Source organism: Molossus molossus, unplaced genomic scaffold, assembly GCF_014108415.1.
Source record: "Molossus molossus isolate mMolMol1 unplaced genomic scaffold, mMolMol1.p scaffold_m16_p_12, whole genome shotgun sequence".
Lineage (NCBI taxonomy): Eukaryota > Metazoa > Chordata > Mammalia > Chiroptera > Molossidae > Molossus > Molossus molossus.
In genome coordinates, this window is record NW_023425347.1 from 85,520,825 (window position 1) to 85,536,794 (window position 15,970).

At 42.0% G+C, this 15,970-nt stretch overlaps 1 protein-coding gene across 2 annotated transcripts in view; it reads right to left on the bottom strand.

Annotated features, from left to right (window-relative positions):
- The window catches only part of STX12 (syntaxin 12), a 48,192-nt gene extending 37,571 nt beyond the window's left edge, over positions 1–10,621 (bottom strand). Inside the window, exon 1 of one of the 2 annotated variants that reach the window (XM_036256302.1) lies at positions 10,411–10,621. In XM_036256302.1, coding sequence (XP_036112195.1) covers positions 10,411–10,528 — 118 coding nt within the window. In that variant the 5' untranslated portion in view covers positions 10,529–10,621. Of the gene's footprint in view, positions 1–6,603; positions 6,679–10,410 lie in introns of those variants that run through there. The other variant, XM_036256304.1, reaches the window with a different exon arrangement.
- Positions 10,622–15,970: the final 5,349 nt, after the last annotated feature.

Here is a 15,970-nt window from a genome sequence, read left to right on the forward strand (position 1 = left end):
AAAAAAAAGAGAAAATGATGGCCTATGAGGTGATTATGACAACATTATCATTTCAAATCTTATTCTGAAAATTAGGTTTACATTGTTTTTATATAGCTTCAGTGTAAATGACCTCACTTTTAAATATATATATTTTTTCTTTACTGATTTTAGAGAGGAAGGGAGAGGGAGAGAGAGATAGAAACAATTGATGAGAGAGAAACATTGATCAACTGCCCAGTCATGCCCCCACTTGGGATCAGCCTGCAACCTGGGCATGTGCTCTGACTGGTAATCAAACACGTGACCTCCCAGAGCATGGGTCTATGTTCAACCACTGAGCCACACTGGCTGGGCAAAATGACCTGACTTTTAAAAATTAACCACCATTGGCCCTGGCAGGGTAGCTCAATTGGTTAGAGCATCATCCCATATGCCAAGATTGTGGGTTTGATCTCCAGTCAGGGTACATACAAGAATCAACCAGTGAATGCATTAATAAGTGCAACAACAAATTGATGTTTTTCTCTCTCAAATCAACAAATAAACATTTTTAAAAGTAACCACTGCATTACAATAGCAGAGCTACAAACTAAACTGAACATGAGTACTAAATATCAAAGGTATAATCTTTCATTTATCATACCAGTGACAGAATTGTAACGGTTAAGAGCACAGACTTTGAATTACAACTGCTTATGTGTTATTCCTGGTTCCACCACTTCCTAGCTTCATGATCTTGAGCAATTCCTCTGTGCCTCAGTTTCCTCACCTTAAAATGAGACTAACAAGAGAACTCTCATGTGGTTGTTGTGAGGATGAGATGAGATAATATGAAGCTAAATTTAGAATAGTGTCTAGCACATAAAAGAAGTCAATTAAGGACAGCTATTATTATCAAACTCAAGACCAAGAAAAATGTATTAAGCAATGATAAAACCAATTAAGTACATATTGACTGCCAACTACATATCCATTGCTGTGCATGGCACAGTAGCTAACTAAAGAGAAATGTACAATGCATGGTCTCTCTATTCCCACAAAACTAATAATGATCTCTCTGGTTGGAATGACAAGGTCAAAAAGCATAGATTAGCCCTGGCCAGTTTTCAGTTTTGCTCAGTGGTTGGAGCGTTGGCCTGCGAACCAGAGAGTCCTGGGTTTGGTTCCCAATAGGGGCACATACCAAAAAAAAAAAAGAAAAGCATAAATTAATTAAAGAATTCAGAATACAGTATTAAACTGTGAAAAGAAATTGCCTGCAAATTCAAAGAAAAAGATAGCTAACATTTCATAAACACTATGTTGTAGGCACTATTTAAATACATTACATAAATTACTTCATTTAATCCCCACAATCCTATGAAGTAGACATTATTACTAACTCTATTTAATAGATAAGAAAATTGATAAATAGAGAGCTAAACTAATATATCACAAAGCTAGTAAGAAGCAGATCTAGGATTCAAACCCAGGCAGCCTGACTCCTGAGCCTGTTCATCTAACTACTAAACTATAGTGGGGCAGAGAACTAAACTAATTAATACCATCATTTACTGAATGGCTACTATGTACCAGACACTATACTAGGTACTTTCAAACATCCCATTTTTATTTATTTATTTATTATGTTTTAATCCTCACCAGAGGACACTTTTTGCGTTCACAGAGCAAGAGGGAGAGAGAGAGAGAGAAACATCGATGTGAGAGAGATACATCAAGTGGTTGCCACCCACACAACCCCAACTGGGGCTGGGGACAAACCGCAACCAAGGTATGTGCCCTTAGCGGGAACTGAACCTGGGTCTCTCCCGACCCTGGGCTGACACTCTAATCATTGAGCCAAACCGGCCAGGGCCAAACATCCCATTTTAACAATACTATGCATTTTACAGATAACAGACAAAAAGAGGAAATAACCTGTTCAAGGTTAACAGTACCAGAGGAGCTGGGACTCAGTCACAGATCTACTGACCCTAAAGCTCATGCTTTCTGACTTCACTGTCAAAAGCAAAGGAAGGCTTAGTGCTTAGTTGTAATTAGCAGGACTTGAGTACAACCAAAAGAATTTGTATAATTTGGTTAGATAGTGAGGTCAGGAAAGATATTAAAGAAAGAAGGAACAGAGACTTCCGGTCAAGATGGTGGGTAGGTAAACGCGGTATCGCGTCCTCCCACAACCACATCAAAGTTACAACTAAACTACAGAACTACCATCATTCAAAACCGCCTGAAATCAAGCTGAATGGAAGTCCTACAACTACGGAATTAAAGCAGCAGCCACATCCAGACTAAAAGAGGGGTGGCGGCGCGACGGGCTGGTCCCACACCCACATGTGGCGGATAAAAATCAGGAGGATACCTCGGTTGGGAAGGTCCTTCCTGAAGACTGAGGGGGTCCCTGCCCCATACCAGGTGCCCCGCTCAAGGTTCCAGTGCCAGGAAGAGAATCCCCATAACTTCTGGCTGGAAAAACCAGCGGGAACTGAGGCTCAGGGAAGCTGACGCGGCTGGAGCCCCAGGTAGCTCCCTAAAGGGCCCGCGCACGGACTTATCGGACTCTCTCCCTCTAAGCTCGGAGGGGAGGCAGCTCGAGGGGCACCAGAGACATACAGGGAAGAACTGAGCTGTTTGGCACTGGAGAGAGGGCTGGAGAGGGGGCTTTCTCCGGGACAAACGTGCTGTCAGAGGCCTTTGTTCCTTTGGTGAGCCCTTCCCTGGGGCGGCAGACAGAAGCCATATCTGGGACTCCAGCAACCTGGCTCACACTGGTAGCCCCGCCCTGGTGACTCCCTGAGGCCCCACCCCACCCCACCCAACTCACCCAACTTTCAAGCCCACCCAACTTTCAAGTGCACCCAAGCTGTTGCCACTTGCTTAACCATAGGATTGGCCTGTCTTGGATCCTGCTTCAGGTTTTTCCTAAATTCTTTCAAACGAGCAGCATCTGGTCTCAGCGAGCCCCATACCTCTCGTTAAGTAATACACTGAAACAAATACAGGGAGGCAGCCAAAATGAGGAGACAAAGAAACAGGTCCCAAATGAAAGAACAGAACAAAACCCCAATAAAAGAACTAAGCAAAATGGAATTAAGCAACCTAACAGATACTGAGTTCAAAATACTGCTTATAAGGATGCTCAATGAACTTAGTGAGAACCTCAGTGAACTTAGGGAGGGCCTCAAGAGCATAAAAAAGGACCAGTCAGAAATCATGGATACACAGAATTGAAGGAGGTATTAACTGAAATAAAGAATAATTTACACAGCTTCAATAATAGAGTACGTAAATCCAAGGAGCAAACCATCAATTTGGAATATAAGGAAGCAAAAAATGCCCAATCAGAACAGCAAAAAGAAAAAAGAATCCAAAAAAATGAGGATAATGTAAGGAGCCTCTGGGACAACTTCATGCGTGCCAACATTCGCATCTTGGGGGTTCCAGAAGGAGAAGAGCGAGAACAAGAAATCGAAAACCTGTTTGAAACAATAATGGCAGAAAACTTTCCTAACTTGGTGAAGGAAACAGACATACAAGTCCAGGAAGCACAGAGAGTCCCAAACAAGATGAACCCCAAGAGGCTCACACCAAGACACATCATCATCAAAATGCAAAAGGTTCAAGACAAAGAGAGAATCTTAAAAGCAGCAAGAGAAAGGCAGCTAGTTACCTACAAGGGAGTTCCCATTAGGCTGTCAGCTGATTTCTCAAAAGAAACTCTGCAGGCCAGAAGGGAGTGGCAAGAAATATTCAGAGTGATGAAAAGCAAGAACCTACAACCAAGATTACTCTATCCTGCAAAGCTGTCATTTAGAATCGATGGACATATAAAAACTTTCCCAGACAAGAAAAAGTTAAAGGAGTTCTTCACCACCAAACCGTTATTATATGAAATGATGAAGGGTCTTTTTGAAGAAAAAGATAAAATATATGAACAAACAAAATGGCAATGAATGCATATCTATCAACAATGGAATCTACAAACAAAATGAACAGGTAGAACAGAAACATTCTCATAGATACAGAGAACATTTTGTTGGTTGCCAGTTGGGAGGGGAGTTGGGGGAATGGGTGAAAAAGGTGAAGGGATTAAGAAGTACAAATTCATTGCTAGACTGACAAACCTCAAAGGGAAAGGGGTTGGGGAGGTGGGAAGAAATAAACCAAAGAACTTATATGCATAACCAATGGACACAGACAATAGTGTGGGAAAAGGTGGGAGGGGGGCGGGAGAGGGGAGGAGGGGGTCAATGGGGGAAAAATGTGGAACATCTGTAATACATTTTATATCCAACAATAAAGATTTAAAAAAAGAGCCCTGGCCGGTTTGGCTCAGCGGTTAGAGCGTCGGCCTGCGGTCCGGAGAGACCCGGGTTCGGTTCCCGCTAAGGGCACGTACTTCGGTTGCAGTTTGTCCCCGGTCCTGGTTGGTCGTGCGGGTGGCAGCCACTCGATGTGTCCCTTCACGTCGATGTTTCTCTCTCTCTCTCCCTTCCTCTCTCTCTCCCTCCCACTCTATCTGTACAAAAAAAAAAAAAAAGGAAAATATCCTCGGGTGAGGATAAAAAAAAAAAAAAAAAGATTTAAAAAAAGAAAGAAAGACAGAAAGAAGGAACAGAATGAACAAAAGCCTGGAGCAAAAGCCAGTGTTTAGAGATGTTAAGAAAGAAAACATGCCTGTAGCAAAAGGTGAAGAGAAGTAGATGATATGGCTAATTTGGGTTAAGATGACAGAGAGGTAAAAGCAAAGTGGAATGTAAAGATTTGATGTAGCAACAACACAGAACCACTGTATGTTCTTGAGGATGTGAGTGGTACAATGAAAACAGAATTTTAGACACACTGCTGATAGTATTATCAAATGGATGAACTAGAATGGGAATAGAGACACTGAGAGAATGCTACTGGAATACAGATGTTGAGGCCATGAAAACTTAAGAGGATGGCAATAAAATAAAAAGCAATGGGCAAATATGAAAAAAAACTTCTAAAAAAAAAACCTACAGAATTTCATGATAATCAATTTTAAAAGTTCAACTGCTTTTTATTTTTTTTAGTAAACAAAATAGTATCAATAAATAAGCAACATTTAAAAACAGAAATACATTTTGCCCTGGCCGGTTTGGCTCAGCGGTTGGAGGGTCGGCCTGCAGACCAGAGAGTCCCGGGTTCGGTTCCTGCTAGGGGCACATACCAAAAACAAAATAAAACACGAAAACAAAAAAAAAACACAGAAATACTTTTCTTTAATTTCTTCAGAGATAACTTGGAGGCTATTAGGTTTTTTCCTGTACTTGCCTTAGCAGTACCTGCTCAGACCCTTCATTCCACAACAGGCAGAGTCAAGTATTTTTCTTCTGTACCCCACACATACTGACAACAACCCTCTGTACCAGGCAGTCAACCTTAGCTGTACCTGTAACAACCCACACAATGGCCTCACAGTGGCCTGCCATATTTCAGGCTGATATGCTCAGCTATTCCAAACCCACGTCTGTTGGCTGGACAAGAAAGAAAAAGAAGAGTTATTCTCTCATACTTTCAATGGGTACAGGTGCTTCCGGTGTTGGAAAGATGTGGGTATATGTATGAGCTCACGTTCAGAGTGTATACTTACATATGATGGCCATGTTTTGAGAGGTTTGGGGAACAGGTACTAGCCTGATAGCACTAACTGGATAGAAGCAATGTCAACCTACCAATTTCAAATTCCCAGTTCCTCACCAAACAACCCCAAGGAAGAATTCTAACTCATATGGCCTAGGGTAAATAAGATGTGGCATGTACCACACAGTACAAGGAGAATGCAGCAAGAAGAGTTCCAAGGTGATAGAAAAACTTCATTCATTCATTCAAACCTACTAAACACAATTTATTAAGCATCAAGACTATATGATATGATCCCTGGCTACCTTCCTGACCTCTTCCTACCATGCTCTTCTCTAACCTGCAGTGAAACCACACTAGCCTCCCTGCTATTCTTTGAACATACCAAGATCTTTGCTCTTGCTATTCCTTCTGCCTAGAATGCCTTCCCCCAGCTACTCACATGGCTCTCTCCCTCACTTCATTCTACTCAATGTCACCTTCTCAGAGAGGCCTTCCTTGACCAACTTATCTCAAATAGCACTTCCACCCTTTTTCTCCTCACTCTCCATCTATCCCCTTATCCTGCTTTTCCTTCAGAGCATTTATTATTCAATATTATTTATATGTGTGTAGGTATGCATTTGTACACACACACACACACACACACACACACATATAATATCAGGGAAGGGATTTTGTCTGTCTTATTTATCATTCCATCCCCAGCACAGAGCAAGTGCTCAAAGAATATTTGTTGAGCAGTAAATGAATGAAACTATCATATGCTTGGGACTGAGATAAGTACTAGAAATGTAAAGATGAATTAAGTCATGTCCCATGTTTCTAAGTAGCTAACAATCTAGCAAGGGAGGTAGACACACCACAAGACAAAGTTTGACAGCCTCAGCTATTCTCCATAGTTTCCTATGGAGGGTAAAAAAAAAGTCACTTGTAACTTGAAGTGTTAACTGCAACAAAACTGTAATATTAATTAAAAATTATAAAAAGGCTAATTGCTCATTATAAGAGACAGACCTGGTTTCAAATTCAGGTATTGCCATGTTAGCTGGGTAATTATTTAATCTTTCTCAGCCTGTTTCCTAATCTGCAAAATAAAAATAATATTGGTAATTACTTTACAGGGTTGTTATAAAATTAAGTAACATAATGCATGTAAAGAATTTTTCATACCACCTGGCATATACTATGTACCTAAAGGTTAGGTTTTTCTTTGTTTTTTTTATCCTCACCCGAGGACACTTTTGCATTCATCTTCAGATCGAGCGAGAGGAAGAGAGGGAGAGAAACATTGATGTGAGAGAGACACATCAAATGACCCCAACCGGGGCCGGGGACAAACTACAACCGAAGTGGTGCCCTTGGCGGAACCGAACCTGGGTCTCTCTGGACCACAAGCAGATGCTCTAACCGCTGAGCCAAACCAGCCAGGGCTAAATGCTAGTTATTAATGTTATTAATGGTTGGCTCCAATGTCCCTTGGGCCCAATTCCCAACCAACAGTTAAATCTTATCAATTATATCACCAAAACCTCTTCTATCCTTCCCTTCCATTCTTTTTTGGTACGTGCCCCTAGCAAGAACCGAACCCAGGACTTTCTGGTCCGCAGGCCGATGCTGCAACTGCTGAGCCAAATCGGCCAGAGTTTTTCCTTCCTTTTTATTTTCACAGTCCCTAACTGGTGTCTTTGATTCCAGTATCTCCCTTCTAATTTTATATATAAATGCCTAAAGAATTAAATCCACCCCTCCCTCAGTTTAGCATGTAAAGCCCTTCTTGTTTGGTCCGAACTTACCTTTCTCACCCTATTTTCCACTACTTTCTAGAGTCTACCACTCTAGTCAAATTAAATCATTCTACTTTTCTTTTTTTTTTTATCCTCACCCGAGGACATTTTTTGATATTTTGTTCAGATAGAGTGGGAGGAAGAGAGAGACATCGGCGTGAAAGGGACACATCGAGTGGCCGCCACCCACACGACCTAACCAGGGCCAGGGACAAATTGCAACCGAGGTATGTGCCCTTAGCGGGAACCGAACCCAGATCTCTCTGGACCACAGGCCAACGCTCAACCGCTGAGCCAAACCAGCCAGGGCATAAATCATTCTACTTTTCTATACATACCCCATGTTTTCTCATTACCATGTGTAGTTCATTTTATTCCTTCCTGAAATACTCTACCATTCCTTACTGTCAAAAGTTCAAATCCTTGCTGGCAGGTGTAGCTCAGTGGATTGAGTGTTGTCCCACGGACTGAGAAGTCCCAGTTCGATTCTGGGTCAGGGCACATGCCTGGGTTGCGGGCTCCATCCCCAGTAGGGGGTGTGCAAGAGGCAGCCAATCGATATTTCTATCTCTTTCTCCCTTCCTCTCTCTCTAACAATTCAATAAAAATGTATCTTTTAAAAAAAGTTCAAATCCGCCCTGGCCGGTTTGGCGTAGCGGTTGGAGCGTCGGCCTACGGTACTGAGAGACCCGGGTTCGGTTCCCACTAAGGGCACGTACCTCGGTTGCAGTTTGTCCCCGGCCCTGGTTGGTCGTGCGGGTGGCAACCACTCGATGTGTCCCTTCACGTCGATGTTTCTCTCTCTCTCTCTTCCTCTCTCTTCCTCCCGCTCTATCTGAACAAAAAATGGAAAAATGTCCTCGGGTGAGGATAAAAAAAAAAAAAAAAAAGTTCAAATCCTTTCCACCATCTTTCCAGACCTAGCTCAAATGCCCTAATGCCTTTCCTGATCCTTCCCAATTGAAAATGATCTCTCTCTTCCCTAAATACCTACATAATGTTTATACCTCTTCTATAACACTGATCTCTTTAAACTTTGTATTTTGGTTATACACTCCACAGAAACCTTTTAAAAGAACTGGTGCCGCCCTGGCTGGTTTGGCTCAACGGTTGGAGCATTGGCCTGCGGACCAGAGAGTCCAGGTTTGGTTCCCGCAATGGGCACATACCAAAAAAACAAAAACAAAAACAAGAGAACTGGTGCCAGTTCCTATGGTACTCACTACATAGACTGATATGTAGAATGATTTCACAGACATTAAAATTAGATTTTGCTGCCCTGGACGATTGCTCAATGGTTAGAGCATTGGCCCGAGCACAGAAGGGTCTCAGGTTCGAGTCCGGGTCAAGGGCATGTACCTGGGATGCAGGTTTAATCCCCAGCCCAGTTGGGTCACATGAGAAAGGACGCTAATCAGTATGTCTCTCTCAGATAATGTGTTTTTTTTCTCTCTCCCCCTCCCTTCCTTCCTCCATTCCACTCTAGTTGAAAAAAATATTCTCAGGTGAGAATTAACAACAAAAAATAAAAAATTAGATTTAGCCCCAGCAGAAAACTTTAAGCCTTGAGCCAGAATTTTGTGATCTAACCTGTATTACAGCTCCCTCACAAAGAGAAATTGGAACACAAAGTACTATATTTCTAGCCAGTCTCAATCCCTTCAGAGCAGAAATGTCCCACCTCTCACATTCTACACTGTGTATTTAAATTTAAAAGCAAAGTGATAGACTGTTCTTTAAAATGCCAAAAATAATTGTAATTCAGGATCAGCTAGTTCTGCCTACTAACAGAGTACAGCCAAGCTCACAAAAACACAATAACAACAAGAATGATGATCACCATTTTTCCAAGTAAAGTTGCTGTTGCTGACCTCCTGTTTATAAGACTCTGAGCTGATCTCCAGGCACAAGAAATAGCCTGTATTTGACTCATTCATCTAGTCTCACTCAGACCCTACTTGTGGTGACAGTTTTAAGACAAACAATGACATTCTGAAATCCACCACCAGCTCTACCATGTCTTACTTGTTATGTGATTGTGGCCAAGTCCCTGAGTTTCTCTGTGTATCAGATTTGTTAAGAGTAGCTAAATAGGGCCCAGCTGGTGTGGCTCAGTGGCTGAGCTTTGACCCATGCACCAAGAGGTTGCTGGTTGGATACCCCATCAGGGCACATGCCCAGGTTGTGGGCCAAATCTCCAATGGGGGGCATGAAGGAGGTGGCCAATCGATGTTCTTTCTCATCAATGTTTCTGTCTCTCTCTTCCTCTTCCTTCCTCTCTCTAGAGTCAAGAAAGAAAAAAAAAATTTTTTTAAAGAGTAGCTAAATAGGGAAGGAAAACAAAAGCCTCATCGATTTGAAATACAAAAATATATGTAAATCTTTTGCTACAAAGGCAGAATTATGTCTTTCGTTTCCAGTGAATTCTCTTCGTTAAGACAAGTCATCTCACCCCTCAAATACAAGTCACTGTATCTGATTTCCGAATACATTTAAAGGAAGAACTCTGTTTTAAGTCACCCAAACACATTCACCCACCACTTCCCTTCATTGAAAGCTGCTGATTTCCAAGGAGCCAGAGCTGAGCAGAAAGTAAACTTTAAGTCTAAATCAGTAAACAACCACCGACACAAACTGGCCAAAGAGGAAAGAGAGTTGGGGGGCGGGGAGTTAGGGGGCGGATGACAGGAAATTTTCGGCTGACCACTGCGCCAACTCAACTCACTCACGGATCTCCAGGTGACACACACACACACCTTCCCATCCTGGGACTGTCAGACTGCTGTTTTGGTCCCAACACCAGGAGGGCATAACTCTTAAGAGACTCGAGCTTCCTTATAGCTAGGGATCAGGACTCTACGGGAGTCTGGGCCTGGCAAGACTGGGGGATGACAGCTCGCCGCCCCCAGAGTGGAAGCCCGACACGGTTTCAGGTGTGGCCTTGGCCGCAGCCCCAGCCTGGCTCCGTGTGCCAGCAGCCTCACCAAGACCTGTCCCCGGGAGGCCCCCGCCCCCTCAGCTCTGTCCCCCGACTCACTGGCTTGGCTGATTCGCTGGATATTGCCGCTGCATGTCTGGATGATGCTGCTGAAGTCCCGAAGCTGGGGCCCCGAGGGCCCTGGGTTCCGGTACATGTCTAAGGGACCGTAGGACATGACGAGAAGCTGAGACCGACTCGCCCTGCACGGAGGTCCAACCGGAAGCAGCTACCAAACCAGACCGCAGGCTGACGGGGAAACCGGGAAGAGAAAGGGCGGAGAAGGGGCTGAGGCTGCGTGCGCACTAACCCCGCCCTCCACATTGCGCACGCGTCGGCCCCGCCCTACCCGACAGTGCGCCTGCGCCCCTGAAATTAGTGCGGTGGATAGAGGCTTAGAGACTGGACTCCCTGAGCCTGGGGATACGGGGCGGGGCTATGACGTCACACCGTTGGACCTGTGATTGGAGTAGCTGCGGTGGTGGTGGTGGTGGTTCTCACCAGGGCACGGTGACAGAAGGCAAGAGTTTTCAATTAGCATAAAATTGTACCAGATGATCTCAGCCCTAACATCCTATTCTGTTCTGTTACAAGGATTCAGACCCAAATACAGGAGTATTCGACAACGTTGAAACTCAGATCCTTAACCAAATTCCTGAAATACCTCATTCTACTTCCATCCTCTATGGCTTTGTTAGTATTTGGGGAGTACTTTTATGTTTTATAAACCACTTTCATTTCTCCTTCCACCCCTCTTTTAATCAAAACAATAAAATAATATTTATTGAGCACGTAATATGTGTGAATCATCACTGCAATTCAATTGTTCATAAGCTTTTTCACCTCGAGAGACCATGTTTTAACTATATTTCTGCCTTCAGAATAGATAATGAACAATTGATTTTTGAAATATTAAGGTAAAGTAACTTTTGCAATTGAGAAAATTAAGATCACAGAGGTTAATTTGCTTTTCTGAGATTTGACTGCTAATCCCAAACACTACGCTAACTCCATTGTCATCTCACTACTTTCCTAAAATGCATTCTCATATTCCCAAATTCATTCTTCATCTAAATCTCTCCCAAGTTGCCTCTTCATCTATAGCCCAAATCAGTATTTCTTGGAGAACTGGACCCTCAAAAAATTTAACCCATTTCCTTAAGTAATTTGGAATGTATAACTTCAATGTTCCTGTAGAAGACTGCATTTTGTAGCTTATGGTAAATGGAAAGACATGGGTAGAATTTTGGTTTGAAAGATCAAGATAGGGAGACTTGAAGGGGAACTGGCAGTGTTTGTTTCCTATGTTCACCCCACCCCACCTCAGCCTGCTTTGCAATCTCTAGAGAATGACAAAAAGAAGCTGCTGCTTGCCTGTGCCAGAGGGGACCCCAAATGGGTGAATGAACCTGCATTCAGCCTAAGAACTTTTGTAAGCTAGTCTATCTTTACTTTTTGTTGGAGCATGTCTTTCTCTATGGAAAGGGACAGATAATTTGGGGGGTTCTCACTCTGGTTAAAATCCTACCATTTCTTAGAATCTATCGCTTTATGTCATCTTGTAGTAAATTGTACTTTTTTAAACTATAAAATAGTCTTTAGAATGTTTTCATTTACATTTGACTCTCTGTAAAGTGAAGTTCAATAAAGATATTTTTTTTCCTAGTAACTGAAGACAGAGTGGTTGTTGTTACTGTTTTCTTTCTCCATCTAAAATAAAAAGTGGTTGCCCTGGCCGGTTTGGCTCAGCGGTTAGAGCGTCGGCCTGCGGTCCACAGAGACCGGGGTTCGGTTCCCGCTAAGGGCACGTACCTCGGTTGCAGTTTGTCCCCGGCCCTGCTTGGTCGTGCGGGTGGCAGCCACTCGATGTGTCCCTTTCACATCGATGTTTCTCTCTCTCTCTCTCTCTCTCTCTCTCTCTTCCTCTCTCTCCCTCCCACTCTACCTGAACAAAAAATGGAAAAATGTCCTCGGGTGAGGATAAAAAAAAGTGGTTATTTGCCCTGGCATGATAGCTCAATTGGTTGGAGCATTGTTCCCCTATGCCAAGGTTGTGGGCTTGATCCGGAGTTAGCGACATATAATAAGCGACCAATGAATGCATAAATACATGGAACAACAAATCAGTGTCTTTCTCTCTCTCTCAAATCAATTTAAAAAGAAAGGCTAGCCCTGGCCGGTTTGGCTCAGCGGTTAGAGCGTCGACCTGCGGTCCTGAGAGACCCGGGTTCGGTTCCCGCTATGGGCGCGTATCTCGGTTGCAGTTTGTCCCCGGCCCTGGTCGGTCGTGCGGGTGGCGGCCACTCGATGTGTCCCTTTCACATCGATGTTTTTCTCTCTCTCTCTCTGTTCCTCTCTCTCCCTCCCACTCTGAACAAATAAAAAAATAAAAAGAAAGGCTAGCACAGGACACGGATAACTACTTTTATTTGATTTGGTTTTTTGTTTTGTCTTGTTTTGTTTTTATCCTCACCCGAGGATGTTTTTCCATTTTTTGTTCAGATAGAGTGGGAGGGAGAGAGGAAGATAGAGAAAAATCAACGTGAAAGGGACACATCAAGTGGCTGCCACCTGCACAACCAACCAGGGCCGGGGACAAACTGCAACTGAGATACGCGCTCTTAGTGGGAACCGAACCCGGGTCTCTCTGGACTGCAGGCTGACACTCTAACCGCTGAGCCAAAACGGCCAGGGCTGATTTTGTATATACATGCTACCACCACCCAAAACAAGATATAGAGCATTTTCATCATCCCAGAAAGTTTTCTTAAGCTATGCTCCTTTCTAATCAATTCCACTTATCCCCAGAAATCAGTTTCTGATTTTTATCACTACAAATTAGTTTTACCTGTTCTTGGACTTCATAGTGATGAAATCATATCTCATGTATTTTTAGTGTTTGGTTTGTTTCAATTAACGTGATATTTTTTAGATTTATCTATCATGTTGCATGTGTATATATATATATATATATACACACACACACACACACACACACACACACACATACATATTTATCACTCCAGGATATATTTTTTTAATTGATTTGAAAGAGAGAGGGTAAGTGAAACATCAATATGAAATATCAATTGGTTGCCTCCTACACGTGATCGAATGGCAACCTGGGTATGTGTCCTGACCAGGGATCAAACCCATGCTCCTTTGGTGCATAGGACCACACTCCAACCAACTGAGCCACACCAGCCAGGGCTTTGGTCTTTTTTATTGCTAAATAAATGTATAAGGCTGAATAAATGTATAAATTAATATAAATTTACACAATAAAGGTGGTCATAAACATAGTCTTAGTCTGTTTGGGATGCTCTAATAAAAATCACAGACTAGGTGGCTTATAAACAACAGAAATTTCTCCCAGTTCTGGAGGCTGGAAAGTCCAAGATCAAGATGCCAGCATGTTTGTCTTAATAATAAGGGCCCTCTTTCTAGTTCACAGCCAACTCCCTCTGGCTGTGTTAGAAGGTACAAGGGAACCTATCTCAGGAACCTCCTTTATAAAGGGTTATAAAGGCATTAATTCTATTCACGAGGACGGAGACTAAGCACCTCCCAAAGGCCGCAACTCCTAATACTATCATGTTTGGAGATTTGGATTTTAACATATGAATTTTGGGGAGAACATAAACATTCAGATCATAGCACCTACAAAATGAAACTGTCTTCAATATTTTTAGAGAAAATAAGTTGTCACTGAGTCTATAAAATAGAATGACAAGGATGTGATGATAATACCTGAAAGGTACGTTATTAATTTAAACTGCTAATACCAAGGTTTCAAATTAACACATTCTTCTCCTTCTTGAGATGGTTTCTCAAAAATCTTTCACTCGTACCTTAAGATTCATCCTATATATTTTGAATAATAATGATAAATATAAAATCAAGGAACAATGGTGTTATTCAATATTCTAAAAGGAAGCCCCATGAGATCACTGTTTTCTTCACTGCTGTATCCTCATTGCCTAGCACAGTGCTTATAACCAAGCAAGCACTTAAACTGGATAAATAAAATCACAGAAGAAAAAGAATGAGCTATTCTCTGATGGACATGAAACTCCCTATTACCACAGTTATGCTTTTTAATTAAAAAAAATGTCTTTTATTGATTTTTTTAGAGAGGGGAAGGGAAAAGGAGAAAGAGAGAGAGAAACATCGATGTGAGAGCGGAACACCAATTTGGATGATCCCTGTACACCGCCTTCCAACCCGGGGAACAAGCTAGAAACCCACACATATGCCCTGATAGGGAATCAAACCAGCAACCACTAGTGCATGGGATGCTGCCCATCCAACTGAGCCAAACCAGCCAGGGCAGGCCTTTAACTTTTTAAGTCAACAGCAAAAGAAACTGACTGTGCCCTGGCCAGTTTGGCTCAGCGGTTGAGTGTTGGCCTGTGGACCAGAGAGTCCCAGGTTCAGTTCCCACTAGGGGCACATACCACAAAAAAAAAAGAAAGAAAGAAACTGCTTTCTAGGTTGTAGGGGATAATAGGATTTATTGGTGAACCAGCAAGAAACAAATGAGAAAAAAAACACAAACAAGTATACTTGAGTCAATATGAATTTTTATTAACACATTTGTCAAAGTCTGTACAAACCAAAACATTCCTATGTTTTAAAATGTCCATTATTACAAACATACAAATAAACAAAAGGTGTTACCAAAAGTTAGCTACTCAATTTCATGGTAAAACAGTGTTGTGATTTTAAAAAAACAAAATTGTAAGACTGAGGTTTCTTCCTCCCCGTTTTTAGAACTTGTGGAAAGTTAGAAAATGCATGAATTTGCTTTATATTAAGTGCCAATATCTTAAAAAAAGATTCAGTATAAAACTAAATATATTTTATATTGTCATGTCATGTAACAGAATTTCTCAAGTCTTTAAAATTAAAAAACAAACAAAACCACAACTGTAACTTTTTTTTGTAATCTTTTCCCCACATTAAATGTATATGCATTTGAAAAATATTATCTGACGGTTTGTCTTTACCTAAAAGTTTCTCATTCAAAAAGTTATAAAACTATTTAGCACTGCCTTTTCCCTTGCTTGGAAGGAAAAATTATATCCCCTACTACAGTGATATAGAAACAACATGGCCCATTGTTTCTCTTATCAGAAGGAAGCCACCCATTTCCACATCTTTGTTCCATTATAAACATGGCTCCACTTGTGAGAATGCTATCACAACTTGTAAGTGTCTGCTTCTAGGAAATGCCTAGTAAGTTAAACTTACTGCTACAATTTTGGTAGACTGAGGTACAAATGTCATCTGCCCTCATGATCACCTCTAACTCAAGTATCCCCCTGCATTAATGATTCCAAGGTAGTTGGTTTTACTGTTTCATGGCACAATACACATCTGTAATTTCTTTCACAAATATATAGAGGACCTGAGAGTATGGCTAGACATGCAAACTTATCCCCTCTCCTAGAAAATTAAATCCATGTGCCCTCTTTACTGGGTTAAGAAAGGAAAACACGACATGAACAATTCTGGCTAAGACCAAGCTGCTTCTGAGAAGCAACTGTTTTCAATACATTTCTGTTAAAAGCAGGGAGTGTATAGGCTGGGGTAGGTGAGGAGGAGTGGGGAGAAGTTA